The sequence below is a fragment of the Podarcis erhardii genome (assembly GCF_964252035.2).
Source record: "Podarcis erhardii genome assembly, chromosome: 1".
Taxonomy (NCBI): Eukaryota; Metazoa; Chordata; class Lepidosauria; order Squamata; family Lacertidae; genus Podarcis; species Podarcis erhardii.
In genome coordinates this window covers 1,671,163-1,691,006 of record NC_138497.1, presented here as the reverse complement: position 1 = coordinate 1,691,006, position 19,844 = coordinate 1,671,163, and the positions used below count along the sequence as shown (strand labels likewise).

At 47.0% G+C, this 19,844-nt stretch overlaps 3 protein-coding genes across 5 annotated transcripts in view; 1 reads left to right on the top strand and 2 right to left on the bottom strand.

Annotated features, from left to right (window-relative positions):
- RGS3 (regulator of G protein signaling 3) overlaps positions 1-297 on the bottom strand; it is a 74,328-nt gene extending 74,031 nt beyond the window's left edge. For all 3 annotated transcript variants that reach the window (XM_081875798.1, XM_081875797.1, XM_081875796.1), the window contains exon 1: positions 76-297. In XM_081875798.1, coding sequence (XP_081731924.1) covers positions 76-105 — 30 coding nt within the window. In that variant the 5' untranslated portion in view covers positions 106-297. The remainder of the gene's footprint in view (positions 1-75) is intronic.
- A 5,329-nt stretch (positions 298-5,626) lies between these two features.
- Positions 5,627-12,183, bottom strand: LOC309337550 (uncharacterized protein C9orf43 homolog; the record flags this gene model as incomplete). Its single annotated transcript, XM_081854121.1, has 7 exons — positions 11,818-12,183; positions 10,892-10,993; positions 8,843-9,024; positions 8,309-8,486; positions 7,849-7,948; positions 6,284-6,420; positions 5,627-5,696 (listed from the first exon to the last, which is right to left on the bottom strand). The coding sequence occupies exons 3-7, from the start codon at positions 9,003-9,005 to the stop codon at positions 5,627-5,629; spliced, it is 648 nt and encodes a 215-aa protein (XP_081710247.1). The 5' UTR covers positions 9,006-9,024; positions 10,892-10,993; positions 11,818-12,183.
- Positions 12,184-13,447: 1,264 nt separating this feature from the next.
- Positions 13,448-18,107, top strand: POLE3 (DNA polymerase epsilon 3, accessory subunit). The gene is made up of 5 exons (XM_081839960.1): positions 13,448-13,535; positions 14,921-15,000; positions 15,990-16,075; positions 16,781-16,899; positions 17,015-18,107. The coding sequence occupies exons 2-5, from the start codon at positions 14,935-14,937 to the stop codon at positions 17,191-17,193; spliced, it is 450 nt and encodes a 149-aa protein (XP_081696086.1). The 5' UTR covers positions 13,448-13,535; positions 14,921-14,934; the 3' UTR covers positions 17,194-18,107.
- Positions 18,108-19,844: the final 1,737 nt, after the last annotated feature.

Genomic DNA, 19,844 nt, shown 5'->3' with positions numbered 1-19,844 from the left:
CTCCGGTGGTTCTTCTCAGGCTACTTCATGCACCTGATGAAGTGGAAGATCCTAAGGTGTGACCACGCTTCCTACCTTTGCGCTGTTATAAGAAGCTATTCTCATGGACTTTTCCTCTGGAGACAAGGCCACACAGGCAGCAAAGTGGAAGAGCTGGGATTTTAATGATTCCAAGTCCAAGAAGAGCAACCAGGGATCCCCATAAAGGGGAATAAAAACCCATTTCTACGGTAGGCTGCTGCCTACACCATGCCCCCCCCCCGCTGCCTTTTCACTTCAAGCCAGGCCTAGAGGTTAATCGCTAGTCTCAGACATGAGTGGGGAGGGAGGAGGAGGAGGAGGATTTATGGACTGGAACTGCAAGAGGGTCTTCTCCTGTTTCTGAGCCACTCTCTTGAGCCAGAACTCTCCATCAGCTGTGGAAGAAGAGGAAAACAGAAACAGAGTAAGGCACAAGGACAGGGATGCACATAACGCTGGCTTCCTGGTCATGTGATCAAAAATTGGCCCCCTGGGGTTTTTCCAACATGAGGAGGGCAGGAAAGGTGTATGGGAGGAGGAGAGTCTCCCTGTGACCGTGGGGCTGGTCAGTCCACTTGAGGAACAAACCAAGGATCTACTGGGCTTCACTGCAACTTCCTTATTTTAGAACACCTCGGACTCCCTGACCATCCAATGGTCCAACTGCTTGCTGAGATGGGTCTCCTGCTGCTGATGCATTCGAAGAAATTTGTTGCTGTTGTTGGACGTATCCAGCTAAATGCTACTTGAAGCAGACCCCTTTAAATTAACAGACCTCAGTTGCTCAGGCCCATTAATTTTAATAGGTCTACTCTAAGCAGCAATAGCACTGGCCCCAAACCTATGTCTTTAGCCTCCTCTGCCACAGCACTTCCTCTTTGCTCCCCCCCCCTTCCATTTCTACTTCTGTACTCAAGGTCCTTAAGGAAAACAGCACAACCAAAGGGCAGCACCACAAGGCAGAGACTGAGGAGGCCCAGCAGATCCCTGGGCTGAGTGAGGGAAGTGCTCCTGTGCCTCATAGGACCTGACCTTCCTCTACGCGGACACTTGTGTTTCCTTCTGCAAAGTCCCCTGGGAAAGAGCTTGTTGTGTGCAACATGCTGGAAAAGAGGCTTATACTATGTGGATCAACATACAGGTCTCCTGCACCCGAACGGCCCTCCTCTTTTCTCTTCCCCTCCACCCCACCCTCAGGCGAATTATTGGTCCATCTGTCATTGCTGTTGTTATTTGACTGCTGGCTTTTTGATTATCAATTAAAAACAACAACCCCAACTCACTAAGCAAAGCAGCCTGCAGAGGTCCATGCCCTCAGCCCAAGGGGCTGCTGGCCTTCTGCCCATCTTTTTTCTCCAGCACAACCCCAACAACAGCCCATGGGGCCTGGTCTTCATTTAGCCTGCTGTGAAGACACTGCAGAACTTGGAGAGGGCCTGGCCTGCACATTTACATTTTGGGGTGGGGCTGCCCCTCTTTAGCTGGTGTGCCTGCACCCACCTGCCCACCTTTCCATTCCACAGCACTGCGCATGGCAAGAGCTGCCACAAGGCAGAAGGTGCTGGCAGCACTCACCCTCCATGCACAAAGCGCCCGTGCTGCTCTTGTGCGACTCAAACTTGACCGAGGGCTTTTGCCCACCAGCAGGAGTGGCAGCCGTTGCTGGTGGTGGCGGCGGCAGCACCTGTGTTCTGCTGTTTTCTGCAGGCTGAGAAGGAGAATAAGTGGCAATGATGGATCGCTCTACCCCACCCTTTAGGACCCCAGAGATTTGACTGGGGAACAAAAACACACACTAAACCTAAAGCGTCTGAAATGTCTGAAATGTCTGCATTTCTAGCCCTCATGGCTAAGGACAACAACATCTTTAAAATACCACCATGGTGTCCTCTGAGAACTTTCCCAAAGGCAGAATTGATGGTCTATGGAAGAGTCACAAAGAGTTGGACACAAATATACGACTAAACAACAACAACATGGTCTATAGAAGTTCAAAAATGGGATGGTTGTTATCAGATGGGGTGAATAAATAAGGTAGCCTTTAAAAAATAGTCTGTTATGGCCCGGTGGGGGACAGAGTGATGGAAACCTTAATTATGCAGAAGAGAACAGTTCCCTCCCCCCCAAAAAAATATCTAATATCCAGTTTGGGGATACACGTTTCACACCTTTTGCCCAATTTGGGCCATGGAAGACTCAAATCCACCTTGAAAAGACATGCAATGGATTGAGGAGGGGAATTCACTCTTTTATTCATTATTACACATTACAAAATATTTTCTTTGCTTGTCCTGCATTTCTATATCTTACATTTTAATAATTAACAAAACAAGCCCACCTCTCTAGTCTCTACCATGTTGTTCTACCATGTTGCTTTCTCAAAAAACCTATCTTCTTGATTACCACTGTTCAAATTCCACATACCCAGCTGGTGCCTGCATAGGAAATGGAGTTTCTTAACCCACCTGAGAGATCTGCCCTGCTCTGACAGCACTTATGCCTTCCTGGTGGAGCTGGGCCTTGTCTGGGAGGCCGCCTCCTCCTCCTCCACTGCAAGGGGGATCCACAACTTCCTGCTGCTCTACCAGCATTGGCATTGGACGCCTGAAAGCCACAGAGTCTAGAGCAAAACCGGAACACACAGCTCAGTCTTTCCTAGAAAATCTCTTGGATGCCTGCCCCCACAGCTAGATTTAGGCAGTACCTACAGCTAGAAGTATGCTATCCAAACCTCTTAAGGCAAACTTTAGTTGGCTTGGGGTCCGTCTCAGGAGATATTCTTTCATGGGAATCTAAAGAATGGAGGGGAAGGGAGAAGAGAAGAGAACGCAGTTTAGAGCCAATTATTCCTCTGAATGAGTTTCTTGCAAGCCAAATGCAACAAAAACCACCCCTGAGTCAAAAGCAAACATGTGAGATGGAACCTGGTTCTGAGCCGCCACCACATCATGTTTCAAAAGCACATGTCAGTAACAGGATGGAGGAGAAACTGAACTAACATCCTTAACTGGTACGACTTCAAAACAAAACTCCAATTTGGAATAGATAGATCAGTATTTGTGCCTTCTCCACCTTACAAGGGTCTGGTGCAAAGGAAATGAACTGGAGATGTAGAAGTATCATCCAGTTTCCTCTTCTGCAACCCTCCTGCCCCCAGTCCACAATTGCAAAATAGGTGTGTTTTTATTGGGTCAGCCCAAGGGTGGATTCTATGAACCTTTTCATTCAACACAAGGATCTCTTCCCTGGCGGATTTGGTTTTGTCTGATGCAGCTTTTAGGAGACTACAGCTGTACTCACTCCTGGCCCTAGCGGACTCTGTTCCCTCCCACTTCTGACCAAACAGGTGTAGGATTGCTTGATGGGCCAATAAATACGTACAATTTCTTAACACGTCACAGACACACCAAGGTGTGCTATTGTTGTTTCTATTATGATTATCACATTTACTCGTCACATTCTACTAAGGTAAAGCACATATAATAATAAAAAATCCACACACACATAAAAAAGCACATTGCTTGACTAAAAGTGCTCCTCATGCAAAGAACCCACAAAAGTCAGGCTGGGTACTAGAGGCAGGGTGAACTGAGGAGCCATCATAGGCTTATAATCTTTATCTATCAAAGACTTGTGGATTGTGCTCGTGGATTCTCCTATTCTATATGACTCTGTAACAGCAACAAAATGTTTAAAAAGTTGCTGCATGTGGAAACGGAAGGCATTTTCTCCCTTTCCACAAAAACACTGTGGAATCACTGATGCCCATAGTAAAACCTGCATGCCTGCTGAGCACCACACTGCCCCAGAAGGACTGCCTGGATTATGGCATCAGCTGAAGAAGCTGTTGCTCTAGCGAACACAGGGAACGAAGCCTGCACATCTTTGTCACAGCTTCTTATGAAAGGCCACGTCCCCAGGACTCCTCCAGCCAAAGAATCCCACAAGGGGTCTTGGCAGGTCCAGCAGGCAGGTGGTCCCAAGGCCACTGAGGCACTGCAGTGGGGAGGCAGGGGTCCTCTCCCTGGCAGAAGATCTGCAGCCCCACAGGTCTTCAGGGCAAGGCAGGCAGGTAAAAGCTGAAGGGCAAGGCAGAAGCCCTTCAAGGATGTCAAGGATGCCGTAATGTGAAAAGCCACAGTGCTTGAACACAATACAGTGGTACCTCAGGTTAAGAACTTAATTCGTTCTGGAGGCCCATTCTTAACGTGAAATTGTTCTTAACCTAAGGTACCACTTTAGCTAATGGGGCCTCCCGCTGCCGCTGCGTGATTTCTATTCTCATCCTGAAGTAAAGTTCTTAACCCGAGGTCCTATTTCTGGGTTAGCAGAGTCTGTAACCTGAAGCGTCTGTAACCCGAGGTACCACTGTAGGAGTTTTGAACATGAGACCATCGGGCCAAAGGCACACCTTAGCTGACTCCCTATAATGAAGACATATGGACCCAACTCCCTCCCAGTTACTGCTCACCTTTGCACTGGGTGCCTTCTGCACAGTGAAGAGGGACTCCAGCTCCTCCTTCCTGGCTGCCACATCCCCCCTCCTGTTCTCTAGATGCAGGAGGCTCCTGCAGCGAGGCAGTGGGGGCGCAACGGGAGCCAGCTGTGAGTGACAGGGTGAGAAGCTCTTCTCCCCCAGGAGGCTTCCCTTGGGATCCCTTTCTTTACTCACAAGGAGGCTTCCCTTGGGATCCCTTTCTTTACTCACAAGGTGGCTTCCCTTGGGATCCTTTTCTTTACCTGCAAGGATACTTTAGGGCAAAAACAACAGCACACGATGAGTACAGAATGGGGACCATACTCTGCCCACCCAGCTGTTGCAGTTTCTGCCTCTTAAGCAGAATTTGGAGTAACTTGGCCAAGCCCCGGAGGACGATGCTGGTGGTGCATGGGCTTCTTGAGGGTTCTCTTTGCTCTTAGGGGTCAGGATACCAAAGCCAGCGGACCAAGATACAGGCCTGGCTCTTTAAGAGGCATGAGTCCTTGTTGGGGAAATGGTGGTTTAGGAGCTGACCTCGGCATATTGGCAGGTTCCTTTGGCTTCTTCCTTAGATGAAGGAGGTAGGGCTGACCACCTGTAGGAACTTTATTCGATTTTTTTCTTTTCTGTGAAATAAGGTAATTCCAGTGGGCAGGAGGGGAGGAAAGCCACAAACACTCTCCCACTGCTCCTGCCACCCCTGCCCTTCCCACCCCCTCCAAAAAGGCAGGTCCATCCACTGGCACCTGGCACTCATGGCTCACACAAACACCCTGGAACAGGCAGGCTCTTTGCTCCAAACCCAACGCCACTGAGTACCTGCTGCCACAGAATTCAGCCTGATGGAATCTCTCTCCCCCCCCCCCCCCGGCTGTAGACTTGGAACAGCTTGGAAGTGGGACACCCAGACCTTCCCCTGCCTTTATCAGCAGCCAACAAAAACGTAGCTGGCAGAGTACTCCCTCAGCACTTTCTCCCAATGCCAGAAAAAGCTTCACACGTTACATTTCAGCATTTCAGGCTGCCATTAAAGGCACAGGAGCCAGGCCAGCACACCAAGAAAGGGAAAGAGGCAGCGGCTTCTGACCTAGAAAGTAGGAGCAAGATCTAGGCAGTGCAAAAAGCTCAACTTACCATCTCCTTCTTCTCCACAACCATGAGGGTGCTTTCCGAAGCAAGGTCTTTCACCCGCACTCTAATAAAAGAGAAGCCCCACAGTTAACTTCTTGCAAACTCTCGTCTCTAGTAAGGCAACTTCCTACACCCAGCCCTTCAGCTACCATTGCTGAGGCTATCAGAAGGAGAGAGGAAGGCAGGCAGGCAGGGAAGGGAAGGAGGACTCTCCAGCAGAGAACTCCCCTCTCAGCCAGCCACTGAAACCCTCGGTCAAGCACCCCCCGCCATAATGTCTTGTTATTGTTATTATTATTATTATTATACCCAGCTGAGACTCCCCACTCCCCACAGAGTACGTGGCATTCAGTTTTAATTTTGGATTTTAGTTAGTTTGAGCTCCTTTTGGGGGGGGCATGACTAGACTGGCTGAAAAGGAGAATAAAGATGTAAGAAATAAATAAGTGAGCAGGATCATTTCCTACAGGTGTTACAGGGTAAGGTCCTCAGGCTCCGTATTTAGGAACTGCCCAGGGAGTCAGCTTCACTGCGCCTGGTCTACAGGCCATCAGGGAAGTTCTTGCCACTGAAGCCTCCAGTGGCCTCCAGCACAAGGGGAAACCCTTAAGATGCACATGGGACAATGTGGACCCGCATCCTGCTACCTACCCTCTTGTGGCCGGCTTCTCAGGTCGCAGAAGCCTGTGGCGCCTGTCTGGGACCCATGTGACCACCAAGCTTCCACAGGGGGGCAGGTGTGTGCACAGCCCGTGCACAGCAGACTCACTGAAGTCCGTCACCTGTATCTATCATATACATGTGGGAAAATGAGATGCTCCATTTAGCCAAATGCCCCCAAAGAGCTTATACAAGGTCACTAGAGAAACACAACTAAGATTTCCCAAGAAGTGGTTTCTGCAGCTGCTTCTGTCAATGTTTGTGATATTTCATGGGTGGAATGCCACGGCTGGCCATTAAATAATCTTTGCGATGTAGCTGGCAAGAAGGAACACACAGCTCTTGCCTGCTTAGGAACACAGGAAGCTGATTTACCCCGAGTCATGCCTTTGGGGCCCAGCCAGCTCAGAGTAAGGAGCTCTCCAAGGTTTCAGGCAATGCTGTAAGTCAGGGGTCAGCAAACATTTTCAGCAGGGGACTGGTCCACTGTTCCACAGACCTTGCGGGAGGCTGGACTATATTTTGGGGAGGGGGGAATGAACGAATTCCTATGCCCCACAAATAACCCAGAGATGCATTTTAAATAAAAGGACACATTCTACTCATGTAAAAACACGCTGATTCCCAGACTGTCCGCAGGCCGGATTTAGAAGGTGATTGGGCCGGATCCGGCCCCCGGGCCTTAGTTTGCCTACCCATGCTGTAAGTAAACAGCATGTGTGAGATAAAAAGAAAGCTGTATAATAGACTGTTTTAGGAGTTTAGGGAAGGCTATGAGCTCTCCCATTATGCATTTCCAAGCTTTATTTGGGCAGGAGGTGTATAACAATAATGTGGAGCTGTGCTGCTTATTATTATCAATCGTAATGCCAAAAGTTGGGCAACTGCAAGTTAAAGGAAATTAATTAATTTAACTAGCAATTGTGGTGAGTTTCCAGCATCAGCAGGGGGTTGGGCTAGATGGAATTCAAGGTCCTTTTCTAATCCTAAGGCTCTAATTGTTTACAAAGAAATCCCATCGAGCAACTGCAGTAATCAATGCCGTTAAGTGGGCAATCACAGTAATAAAAATATATAGGAAGTAAAAAAGCAGGAGGTAGGAGCACTCAGGCTACAAAGGGAAAGGAATCGATTAAAGTGCCAACTGTATCCAAAGCTAGGAGGAAATTACCAATTAAAGGACCAGTGGAGGGGCTTGGGATGGAGCAAAATAATAAACTACCTAAGGGCTGGTAGGCAATGCTTCAGCTATTATGCTGTGTGAGTAAGTAATTTCGTTGTCCCCGAGAGGGGGCAATGACAATAAAGATATTATTATTATTATTATTATGAAGTGTGTTGTGGAGCCACTGTTTAGATTTCACTTGTGGAAGCAGAGAGAGAGCGCGGGGGGGTGGGGGGGAGAGTGCAGCATGAAGCAGTCTCTTCCTGGAAGTGCTTACTGCTGGTGCTGAGCCAGCAGGACCCTGGCCATGTGTAAGTTGCCCCTCTTGACCTACTGTCTCTCTCCAACCTCCCAACCCACAGCCGGCTTCCCAGCAATCCAGAGAACTCACTTTCTCAGCTTGCCTCAAGCAGGTGAAACTTATCGGTGTGAAGTGGGAAGCACGAGTTTCCATCCTGGAGTTCAGTCCTGGGAAGGGATACCTTTCGGAACTGGAAAAACCACATGGGCAAGAACATGAATTGACACAGGGCACAACCTACCAGCAAGCTCAACTGTGCAAGCCTAGTTTAAACGTATGGGGTTTCCACAATGACACTGCAACGTATCTGCTCAGCTCCAGTTGGTTTCAGTGGGGGTTGTGCAGGCAAGTGTCATGGTAGGTTATCTTTCCTGGTATAGATACCTCCTCTGTCTGTTGGGGGGGGGGGTGGCTGTCATGAGGATTTTTTGCCAAGGGCACCAAAATGGATCTAATTCACAGGAGCAGCAAAAAGAATGCATTAAACGTCAGATACCCAAAGCCTGTGATTCCAGAAGCACATATTTATGGGAAATCTCAGTGTGCTAACCTGATTCGTGAAATTGGGGGCATCAAAGCATTGTTCAGGGTGGTATTCGAATAACTTCTAGAACCTTTGATGCTTGAGATAGTTTTCGAGATGGTAAGTAAACTTTCAGCACATCTTATCTGATTTCTTTGAGAATAGTTGAGGGGAAGGTCCACAATCTTTAGTGTCGGCAGTTCATCTGAAACATGGAAAAACCAAAGAGAAGAGCCCTCCAGGTATAGAAGGAAAGGCAGAAAGGAATGAGTGGCGACACTTCCAGCTTACTGCTTGCAACAGCTATAGGGTCAAACTTGGCTAGTATAGTTTGGCGTCCAATCGCTACCAGAAGCATATACATTTAATAACTAATCATCATCATCATCTTGGGCCTTTTAAAGGGCGAGGAGGTTGCTGTTTAAATTGTTATTATTTGTTATTACGTTACATCATTTATGTTTTTATACTGTAAACCTGTGATCTCCAGATGAAGGGCGATATATAAATTTAATCAATAAATTTAGCGTATTTTGCAGGGTGAGAGTTTCTCTGGCTTACCTTCAGGTTCGGGGGAATCTCCCTCTGGAGAGTCAAGGCTTCTCAACATGATCCGGGGCTGCCCTTTCACGATCCTCTGGACTGCCTCCCAGCAAGGAGGGTGTTGGCAGGCAATCATATCACAAATGGTTTCATCCCACTGACTGGCATCGATGGTCGCCATCCTGGCTTTCTAGAGCAGCCTGAAAACAAGCGGAAACCCTGAGCAAATTTTTCAGAAGGGACAGGCTGCTGGCCAGTAACTGTCCTGCTGCTGGTTAGAACCCCACTGGGGGTGGAATTTGCACACATATAAAAAACGCTGTGGAAATGCTTTAAAAAAAAAAAAGTTTTGAAAAAGTATGATGAATTTTGCATAGCTCACTGTTACCATCTAGTGCCACATTTGTATACTGCACTTTACAACACTTTTAAAACATTATATTTACTGCTGTATAGCTAAGTCCTGGGTCTTTAGTATTCCAGGTGCAATTCAATGTGCTAGTTAGGCATACGAGTGCTGCCTAACCCTGAGAGAGAAGCTCCCCTTCATTAAGATGGAGAGAACCTTCCTGGTCCAGATCAGGTGAGCAGAGATCAAGGCAACCAGGGCATGTCAAGAGGTGTTCAAGCCATTCGTTTCCATCCAATAGCCTGCTTATTTCCTGAAGGAAAAATGGCAAAACCTTCCTCTGGTTACTTGCTCTTAGCCTTCGCAAAGGGGAAAGATGGCAAAGTAATTTTATTTTTAATCAAATTTATATACCGCCCTTCATCCGAGGATCACACGGCACTTTACAGAATAAATACACACCTGCATGCATCAAAACTCCCTCCCCCTCCTTTAAGACACCTTAAACTGGGTTCTTACTTTGGAGCAGCCATTTTGACTGCATACAGTATATGCAAAAAATATATCGTATTGAGAAGTATGGAAGAACATTCATCTATAAAAGTTCTCTTTAGTCCAATGGGACACAATCCAGAGATGCTGGCTGACTCCCTCATCTGCTGCTGGTGAAATCCTGACCGGGCAGACACAACTTTTTAAGAGAGACAAAGTGGGTGCAAGAGAATCGTTGTTGTGCTTTTTAGACCAAGAGATGCCCAGGGCCAGAAGACCTTGCACACCAATCACAACAGCCCCGGATGGGATGGGAAGCTGCCTGGTTCCCGATGGCCTGGGGCTGGTGGCTCTCCCGCCATCTTTCTCTGCTGGCCTAACTTAGCTTGCAGAACAAATTCTCACAGCTATCTGCCAATCACCCATTCCCACCACCCTTCTGAGTAATACCCCTCCCCACCTTCTCACTATATAGAAGGGTCTGGTGACTTCTGTTTCAGTGTATCTGAAGAAGTGTGCATGCACACGAAAGCTCATACCAAGAACTGACTTAGTTGGTCTTTAAGGTGCTACTGGAAGGAATTTGTTTTGTTTTGACTATGGCAGACCAACACGGCTACCTATCTGTAACTTAGCTTGCAGAGTTGTTGTCCGGATAAAACAGGTGGCGTGTGTAGGGGAAGAACCAATCCCATATGCATCTACTCGGAAGTAAGTCCGCTATCAGGACAATCGTTATTTCAAGGCTGGCTTTATTCTTTTACCGGTCATCTTAAGTGGTTTGTTTTTGTTACTCTGTATTTTGTTGGTGGTGTTTTGAAATACGCTGGCAGCCGTCTCGAGTCCCAATCTGGAAGAACGGCTGGATGTCTATAGACATTAAATAAATAAATCCAATGGAATTCAGCAGGGCTTACGCACAGGGAAGTTAGTGTAGAAATGTGAAAGGTTTATTTAAATATACTGACGTTTGGAAGGAGTTTATACAGAATATAGTAGGTTTCTGATAATCTTGTAGGACAATAATATTTATATATACAAATATAATAAGGTATGGCACTGTAACTGATTATACTCAATGCATATCTTTCTTTTTTTTTTGCACTGTTTTCTTTCATCCCTTTTTTAAAAAGTTAGTTTATAACTGCAATGTTTATTGCACGTTTTAAAATACACACACAAACACAAACTTTTAGTTACAGGTATTAGGAGCTGGTAGTTCAAACCTTTGGCTACGCTGATATTTGCTGCTCCTCAACTTCTATTTGATTTTTTATTGTGTGCATGTGGTGGGAATGGTGCCAGAATAATTTTCAGACCAGGGGGCTCTGGGTTCAAATCGCCCGCTCAGTGGTACATGAGACCAGTCAAGCTTGCAAAAATTTATCATCTGCCCGATAACAAATGTTGGAAATGTAAAGAGATTGAAGGTACCGTACATTCTTTCACCTTTGGTGGACGTGCCCAAAGATTAAGACCTTTTGGGAGATGATCTATAATGAAATGAAAAGGGTATTTAAATATACCTTCCAGAAGAAACCAGAGGCCTTTCTCCTGGGCATGGTCGGCCAATTGGTGCTAAAGGAGGATAGAACTTTCTTTATGTACACCACAACAGCAGCAAGAATTCTTATTGCAAACTATTGGAAAATACAAGATCTACCCACTCTGGAAGAATGGCAGACGAAGGTGATGGACTACATGGAACTGGCTGAGATGACTGGCAGAATCCGAGACCAAGGAGAAGAGTCGGTGGAAGAAGATAGGAAAAAAGTTAAAGTTTATCTTCAGAAATATTGTAAAATTAAGGAATGTTAGAAAGTTGTTGGAATAGAATTATGTGGTTTTAGCAGAAAAGATACAAAGGATTAAGTAAAAATAATTTGGTGAAAGAAGGGAATGCAAAATTACAATATATTAAGATAAACTATTAAGATAAAAACAAAGTTGGAAAGGATTTGCTGAAATATCTAATTGAATTAGAATACAAAAATGGGAGGTGTGAGGAGGTCAAGGAAGTAAGTGAATGAAAGCAAGTGATGTAAAGGTTTGATTTGTTCTTTCTTCAATTGTTTGTATTTTTTCTGTTTTTTCTATTTTTCTTTTTTCTCTTTGTAACCTTTAAAATTTGAATAAATATTATTAAAAAAACACACAAACAAATCGCCCGCTCAGAAACGGAGCTTTTGGCTGCTCACCCACCGTGTCTCTGCCTAAGGCAACCTTGCAGGGCTGTTGTGAGGGGGGAGGCAAGGGAGACCCTATGGGGAAAGGGAAAAAGAAGAGTCAAAATGCCGTGGGCTCTGTGTCCGGGATCCCCCTCAGACATCCTTTGTGTCCAGAGACAGAACAGAAATGAATCCACTTCCCATTGATTTCACCGGCAGCGTTTGTAGGCTTTTCCTCAGGAAAAAAGAAGAGGAAATGAGTAACAGCAAATGAGTAAAGAAAACATGTTTGGAACTACAGAACAACAATAACAATAAAAAACGGAGTAGTGTCCAAACTTTTTTCAAAGAGGGCCAAGCAATGTTGTTGACCTTTTTTAATGATTTCACCCCAATAAGGTTTTTTTGTAAGGATTTTTTACCCCAGGAAATATAAACTGCCACAGGGGCCAGATTAAACCGACTGTTGGGCCGGATTAGGCCCTCAAAACGGACTTTGGACATGCCTGGAGTAGATAAAACCAAAATCTCACCGCCTCAAACCCTGAATCAGGCTTGAAAATGGCCTTGGCAAAAGTCAGAGGGGGGGCTGGGGAGAAGAAAGGGATGATGATGATGATAATTAATAATAATAATATTTGTTTATTATTAAATAATAATTTATTTTATCTGGGCGGCTTTCAACAGAACCTTGAAAACAGAATAAAATTTCAAACATTAAAAACGCCCCTCGCTCGGGGGTCGCATAATCTTGATTTCTCCCTTTTTCCCCCCGCCCCTTATGCTGCAAAGCGGCTCCAGGTCTCCAGATGGAAGGAGGTAAAGAGGACCCGAATTGAATGGAAGAAGGAGATTTATAAAAACAGAGTTTGAGAATAATAATAATAATAATAATAATAATATTTTTTATTTATACTCCGCCCTCCCCAGCCAAGGCCGGGCTCAGAGCGGCTTACAAACAATAATAAAAACAAGAAGAATGATTACAACTTAAAAACAAAAATAAAATACAACATTAAAATAATGGAACATTAAAATATGAAAATGTAGCCTCATCGCAGGAGGAGAAGGAGAGGAAGCAAGCCTCAGCGTCAACCAGCGAGGTGTTTGTGTGAGGGGGCAGCACTCTGTGCATGCTCAGGGGCTCCTTCGCCCCCTGTGAGGAAAAGGTTTCGGGGCTCCCCTCCCCCCGCCCCCTTTTCCCGCCCTTTTCTCCCGCCCTTTTCTCCCCCACCTGAACTAAGCTGGGCCGCTCTGGTTGCTAAGCAACGCCAAGCGCCCTCCCTCTCCCTCGCTCTCTTCCCATAGTGCACCGCGCGGGACAGAGAGGCGCGGACGCCTCTTAGCAAAGCCGACGGAGCGGCGCTCGCTTGGCGGCCCCGAACTTCCGGCTCCCGTTCGTCCCCGCCGCCATATGCGGGACCAGGGCCGCGGAGGCCGCAGCTCTCGGTCTCGTCAGGCTTTCTGTGCGGGAGCTTCCGACGCAAAGCGTGTCGAGGGTCGCGCCGCCCCATTTCCGCGGCTCCTTCGCGGGCGCCGCTTGCGGGGCGGCGTGAGGGGAAGCCACCGCAGAGGAGCCGGAAGCGTCGTGGCGGCGACGAGGCGCCCTCCGTCCCTCCGCGCGCGCGCAGGCGCGCTGCATGCCGGGAGTGCTGAGGCGCGCCTTCCGAGCGGCCGTTGCTGGCGGCGGCTGAGGCGAGCGGTGAGGGGGCGCCGCGCTCTGCGCAGGCTCAGGGGCACCCTCGCGCGGGGGGCTGCCAAGGCCGGAGCGGGGAGGCCCTGGGCGGCCCGTGGAGGCAATTCTTCCCCTCAGGGCCGCCAGCCCGGCCTCCCTGCGCGGGGAGTTCCAAAGGCGCCTGTCGGTGAGGGAGGCGGGGGCCGGGGGTCGCCTGTCTCGGCCGCTTGCTTGGGCCCGGGAGGGAGGGACGCGGAGCGGGGGAAAGAGCCGCCCCGAGGCCCAGACAGGGCTCGTGGGGCCAGAGCTGCCAAGATTTCCCTTTTTTAAAAGAACTTTTTTTATTCAAAATGAAAACAAAACGTATTATCCAGAAACATATCATCTGTCCCAAGAGACCAGGGCCCTGCGGGACCGGACATCCTTCCGCAGGGCCTGCAAGACAGAGCTGTTCCGCCTGGCCTGTGGCCAGGGCGCAGCCTGACTCCCTCCTCTGGCAACCTGCACAGAATCTTGCTTAATCGGTTGCCATTAATTTGATTTTAATTGATTTTTATAATGAAATATTTTTAGAATGTGTGATTATTTGATTGTTTGTTTATTTGATTATTGTTCGCCGCCCTGAGCCCGGCTTCGGCTGGGGAGGGCGGGATATAAATAAAATTTATTATTATTATTATTATTATTATTATCCTTATTTTTACCCCCATTTTTCCTCACTCCCCCCACCCACACAAAACCCACCCACCCCAACCCCCGGCTTCCCTCAGTTCCAGTCTTTGGTTTCTCTGAGAATGCTGTTTTCTGCATGTTGTACAGTGGGACCTCGGGTTACATACGCTTCAGGTTACATACGCTTCAAGTTACAGACTCCGCTAACCCAGAAATAGTGCTTCAGGTTAAGAACTTTGCTTCAGGATGAGAACAGCGGCAGCAGGAGGCCCCATTAGCTAAAGTGGTGCTTCAGGATAAGAACAGTTTCAGGTTAAGAACGGACCTCCGGAACGAATTAAGTGCTTAACCTGAGGTACCACTGTATAGATCCTCAAACTATTTAGCTGATATATCATCAATAAAAAAGTTTGTGAATGTTTATTCAAAGCCAGCCAAGGAGTCCAGTTCGCTTTGTTGTGCCTTCAAATCTTCAAATACTTTTTAAAAGAGAAATTCCCTTATTCCGAATAGGTTTCCTCCCAAGAAAAGGGAAAAGTTGGCAGCTATGTGTGGGGGGAGAGAGGGCGCATAATAATAATAGTAATAATAATTTAATTATACCCCGCCCATCTGGCTGGGCTTCCCCAGCCACTCTGGGCGGTTTCCAGCAAAATATTGAAATACAGAAATGCACCAAACATTATAAGCTTCCCTAAACTTAAATAATCCATTTGCCGCCGTGTCCCCCCTTTCCCCAGGCTCCGGGGGCACCATGGCAGAACGGCCCGAAGACCTGAACCTGCCCAACGCTGTCATCACTCGCATCATGAAGGAAGCCGTGAGTAATAGGCAGCCTCTCAGGGCTCAGGCACACTTCCACTACTTGCTCCAGGGTTGCAGGCAAGAGCAACAGTTATATAATTATTTTTATTGTTATAATATAAAATAATAATAATAATAGGGTGTTATATAAACTCAATTAATAATAATGATGATGATGATAATAACAACAAAAACAACAATATACCCCATCTGTCTGGCTGGGTTTCCCAGCCCTCCAAAACTACCCAAACATTACAACTCTCCTGATACAGGGCTGCCTTCGGATGTTTCCTGAAAGTGCAAGTAGCTTCTTTTCTTGTTTTTCCAGCCACATTCCCCAGGAAAACCTACCGTTTGCTGTTGAATCAGAACAAACATCGATGGGGTTTTCTGTGGCCTTTGTTCAGCAGTACAAACGGCAGGTTTTTCCGGGGAAAGTGGCAGAACAAAAGAAAAACCTCTTCAACCCGTGATTAGAAATTTCAGAGCAAATGGAAGTGTGGCTGAGCCCTGTTCTTGGTACTCCTTGTGGTTCCGATGGCTTTTGTTAAAGGTTTGTGTTTCCGTCCATCTTACAAGTCCTGTCTGCCTCGCCTATTCTCTCATTCCCTCTCTACTTACCTGCCTTTATCTTATTGCAGCTACCCGGATAATCTGCTTTGACATTTTCTCTGCTGAATGTAACATATTGCCAGCCTTGGTTTAGGTTTTACGTATTTGTCATGTTTCGTTATATGGTTAAAATTCTGTAAAAATACTTTGGGTGCCGTGGGAGCCATGAGTAAGTGGGTAAGATGCTGGGAATCTGGAGCGTTGGAGAAGACAGAGGCGCTAGTGGTTGGTGTGCAAGACATAGAGGGAGAGGGAAAACACCCTCATCAGTGGCAGAAGTGCAATGTCAGACGTGTCTTGATGGGAGTGGGACAGAACGCTGTGGGCAACTGGTGCCTGCTGAATAAAGACACGGCATGGCTCCCAGGCTTACGAACACCTCTTTCCCCTCAGCTTCCTGATGGAGTAAATATTTCCAAAGAAGCCCGAAGTGCGATCTCCCGAGCTGCCAGTGTGTTTGTGTTGTACGCTACATCATGGTGAGTGAGTGCTGCTGCTGGTGAGACCCATGAGCCTGACTGGATAAGCTCAAGCCTCTCACCATTTTTACTTACTGACAGTGGTTTTGTTTTGATTTTTTTTTTGTTCACTCGGTCTACAAAAAGTAAAGAGAGCTTGGGCTGTCCCTTCACAATTGTTCAACACACACCTTTCCTGTGTGACATTTCACAATGCTGACTTGCAATTTATATGTTGTTTATAAGAATAATGACTGTACCAGTTTTAATAACACAAACAAACACAAACATGTAGAACAACGCAAACATTGCTGTATATCAACAAAGGCTTCAGTACAAGTCCTGTTGGTCCAATTGATGGGAAAAATTAGGTCATGCTGCTATCTTGCACCATGGCAAGCCATGCCTCCTCATAAAAAGTTATTTAAACAATGGTGGTCTTGAAAATTAAGATGTTTGTTTCAGTACCCTCAAAAGAGCTGTGCATTGATATATGTGCATGTATGTTTTTCATATGGATAGTCACCTGGGGAAAAAACTAATTAAAGCTTTGAAACCACATAGTTGCACTGTGTAGCCATTCATTTTGCTGCTGTTTAATTTTATGAGGGGCAGAAGGAAGAGAATTAATTATTAGAAGTTTAATTTTTCCAAGGGAAAAAGACTGGTGGAAGATTTTGACTAGTGGCGGGTGAGTAATTTTTCCTTTGCTTTCTCCTTAATTAGTGCCAACAATTTTGCAATGAAGGGGAAAAGAAAGACGCTGAATGCTGCAGACGTCCTCTCAGCCATGGAGGAGATGGAGTTCCAGAGATTTGTTGTCCCCTTAAAGGAATCCTTGGAAGGTAAATGCTCAAGTGCCCTCTGTTCAGCTTCTGGTTCGCATTCTCCTATGCTCGGGTGTGTCTGATGGTAATAGCCACTGCCTGGGCTTGCTTTGACGGTTGCTTGTCCTTCTAGCTTACAGGCGTGAGCAGAAAGGCAAAAAGGGAGCCTCAGAGCTAAAGAAAAAAGACAAAGACCAGAAGGGAGATGCAGAAGACCCTGAGAAGAACCGAGGCGATGAGAACGAAGAGGAGGATGAAAGGATGGAGGAGGAGGAGCAAAACGAGGAGGAGGGAGAGGAAGGGGACAGCTAAGTCGCTTAGGATTTCAGCTCTGGGCAGCCCTAGTCCACCATCAGAACCAGCTGTGAAGCGGAAGAGGCAATATGGTTCCTGGTCTGAGACTGAGTGGGGATTTGAACTTTGGTTGAACCCCCAACACCCCCTGAATCTCTGTGTTTTTCCTTCATTCCGGTGCTGGGGATGAGCTTGCACGTGGAAACACGGGCTTACTGGATCAAGTGGTCCCAAGAGACTTTGGAGGAGATCCTGAATCAGTTACTCTCCTTGGGGTGTCTGCAGGTGGATTCAGCGTTTCTGCCCACATAGGTTCATCAGGATTATTACACACGTCATTTAATTTGTAACAATTCATTTGTTGGGTTTTTTTGTTCATAGTTGGGATTTCCAGGCTTTGTCAGGTGACAGCTGTTCATGGTAACATTCGAGGGCAGCAAATGGTGCCACTTGCCAAGGAGGGGCTCTGCTCTGGTGGGCAGCAGTGGAGACTAGGCAGGTTTGAAGTGGGGCAGAACTACTAACCACCCACTTTCAAAGGGTGTGGACATTGGGGAAGCCAGGAAGTCATTTTGAAAAGAGCATTGGATGGGATGTGAGCGGATGGTTAGTCAGAGAGGAACAATTCCTGACCACGCAGCACTGTGAAAACCACATTTAAAAAAAATATATGCAGTTATTCTCAAAATTGGATAACTTATGGGTGTTATTTTATATAAAAAACAAGTAGTTACAGCAAAACAAGTTGATAGCCCAGTTCAAATGGACACTTTAATTGCCAAAAAAATGAGATAAAATGGGATTTGCCTTATGATTAAGGGAAATACAATAAAAACCTCCTTGAGTAAACGGGCTGTATAAAAAAATATTCTGGTTAAGATGTTCAAGAAACAATTGCACATCTATTAAAATACAAGTTGAAATAGTTTAAATTTGTGGGTTTTACCCATATAGTGATTTATCTTTGAATACCTGCAGGCATCAAACTTCTCATCCAAGAATCCAGTTAGAACCCTCCCCCCCCCAACCCCCCCCCCTCACAGCGACATTACCTATTCCCCCGAGCTCAAGTGTGCTTTTGTGTTTACACATCAGAACTCCAAGCTCCTCTCATGGTTGTGGTCTTGCAGGAGCCTCTTAAGCAAGAGAGCAATCCTCGTCCTGTGGGGTGGGGATGACATTTTATTGGGACCTGGGAAGCCATCCCCCGCCTGCCCAATGCGCTATACCTCCTCTACGCATCATGCTGCTCCCCAGTTGGTGTTTTCCGGATCTCATTTAGCTGAGCTGCTGTTTCCCAGCTCTTACTAGAGAGTCCCTGAGGCTAGGCCATCCTAATACAGTCATACCTCGGGTTACAGACGTTTTCAAGTACCGGAATGGGTTACTTCCCGGTTGCGTGTTTTCGGGTTATGGACGTGCCGAAACCCGGAAGTACCGGAATGGGTTACTTCCGGGTTTTGGCAGTCAAGCATGCGCAGAAGCGCCAAATCTCAACCCATGCATGTGCAGACACGGCACTGTGGGTTTGCCGACGTGCCTCCTGTACGGATCACATTCGCAACCCGAGCATCCATTGTAGATCCCCCCACCTTTGTGGAGGCGAAAAGGTGCCGAAAGCCTGATTCTCAATAGGAAGTGATCTGACATGGGGCTGATGTCCATGTACCCCACTTTCAGACCACCCTCTTCCCTCCCAGTCGAGAAAAGAAAGTCCAGAGTGTGTCCTCCCACATGTGTTGGGCCAGTGACATGTTGGGACAGCTCCCTGAGCCATCCCAGAGCCAGTCGCCTCAGTATGGATGTTGAAGTTCCCCAGAACCGGCAGTCCGGGAGTCTTCAACACTGCCTCCAAAACCAGCTCAGGCAGGGAGACTGCTGGGCAGAACCAGCAAATCCCCAATCTGTCCTTGCCTAATAAATAATAATAATAATAATAATAATAATAATAATAATAATAATAATAATTTATTTATACCCCACTCTGGGCGGCTTCCAAAAGAATATTAAAATACTGTGATACATTAAACATTAAAAGCTTCCCTAAACCAGGCTGCCTTCAGATGTCTTCTAAAAGTCTGGTAGTTGTTGTTTGACATCTGGTGGGAGGGCGTTCCACAGGGAGGGCGCCACTACCAAGAAGGCCCTCTGCCTGGTTCCCTGTAACTTGGCTTCTTGCAGCAAGGGAACCGCCAGAAGGCCCTCGGTGCTGGACCTCAGTGTCCGGGCTGAACAATGGGGGTGGAGACGCTCCTTCAGGTCTACTGGGCCAAGGCCGTTTAGGGCTTTCAAGCTCAGCACCAACACTTTGAATTGTGCTCGGAAATGTACTGAGAGCCAATGCAGATCTCTCAGGACCGGTCTTAGGTGGTCTTGGTAGCTGCTCCCAGTCACCAGTCTAGCTGCCGCATTCTGGATTTGTTGTAGTTTCCGGGTCACCTTCAAAGGTATCCCCACGTAGAGTGCATTGCAGTAGTCCAAGCGGGAGATAACCATGCTAGGAACACACTCCAGATCTCCCCCCTCAACTGGACAAAGCCCACTGCTGCTCCTTCATTGAGGCTGTGCCATGATCTGAGTACCCTTGGTTACACTTCGCAAGGATGGGGCCACTCCTTTGGAAAAGAGGATTAGTGTGGCGGGTCTGGTATGTCTGCTTTGCCCCCTCC

Bases quoted from the DNA above. Each gene is read 5' to 3' on its own strand.
- POLE3 (XM_081839960.1), top strand. From the start codon at position 14,935: ATGGCAGAACGGCCCGAAGACCTGAACCTGCCCAACGCTGTCATCACT. The intron at 15,001-15,989 runs GTGAGTAATAGG...CTTTCCCCTCAG, and splicing joins CTCGCATCATGAAGGAAGCC to CTTCCTGATGGAGTAAATAT. The intron at 16,076-16,780 runs GTGAGTGAGTGC...CTCCTTAATTAG, and splicing joins GTGTTGTACGCTACATCATG to TGCCAACAATTTTGCAATGA.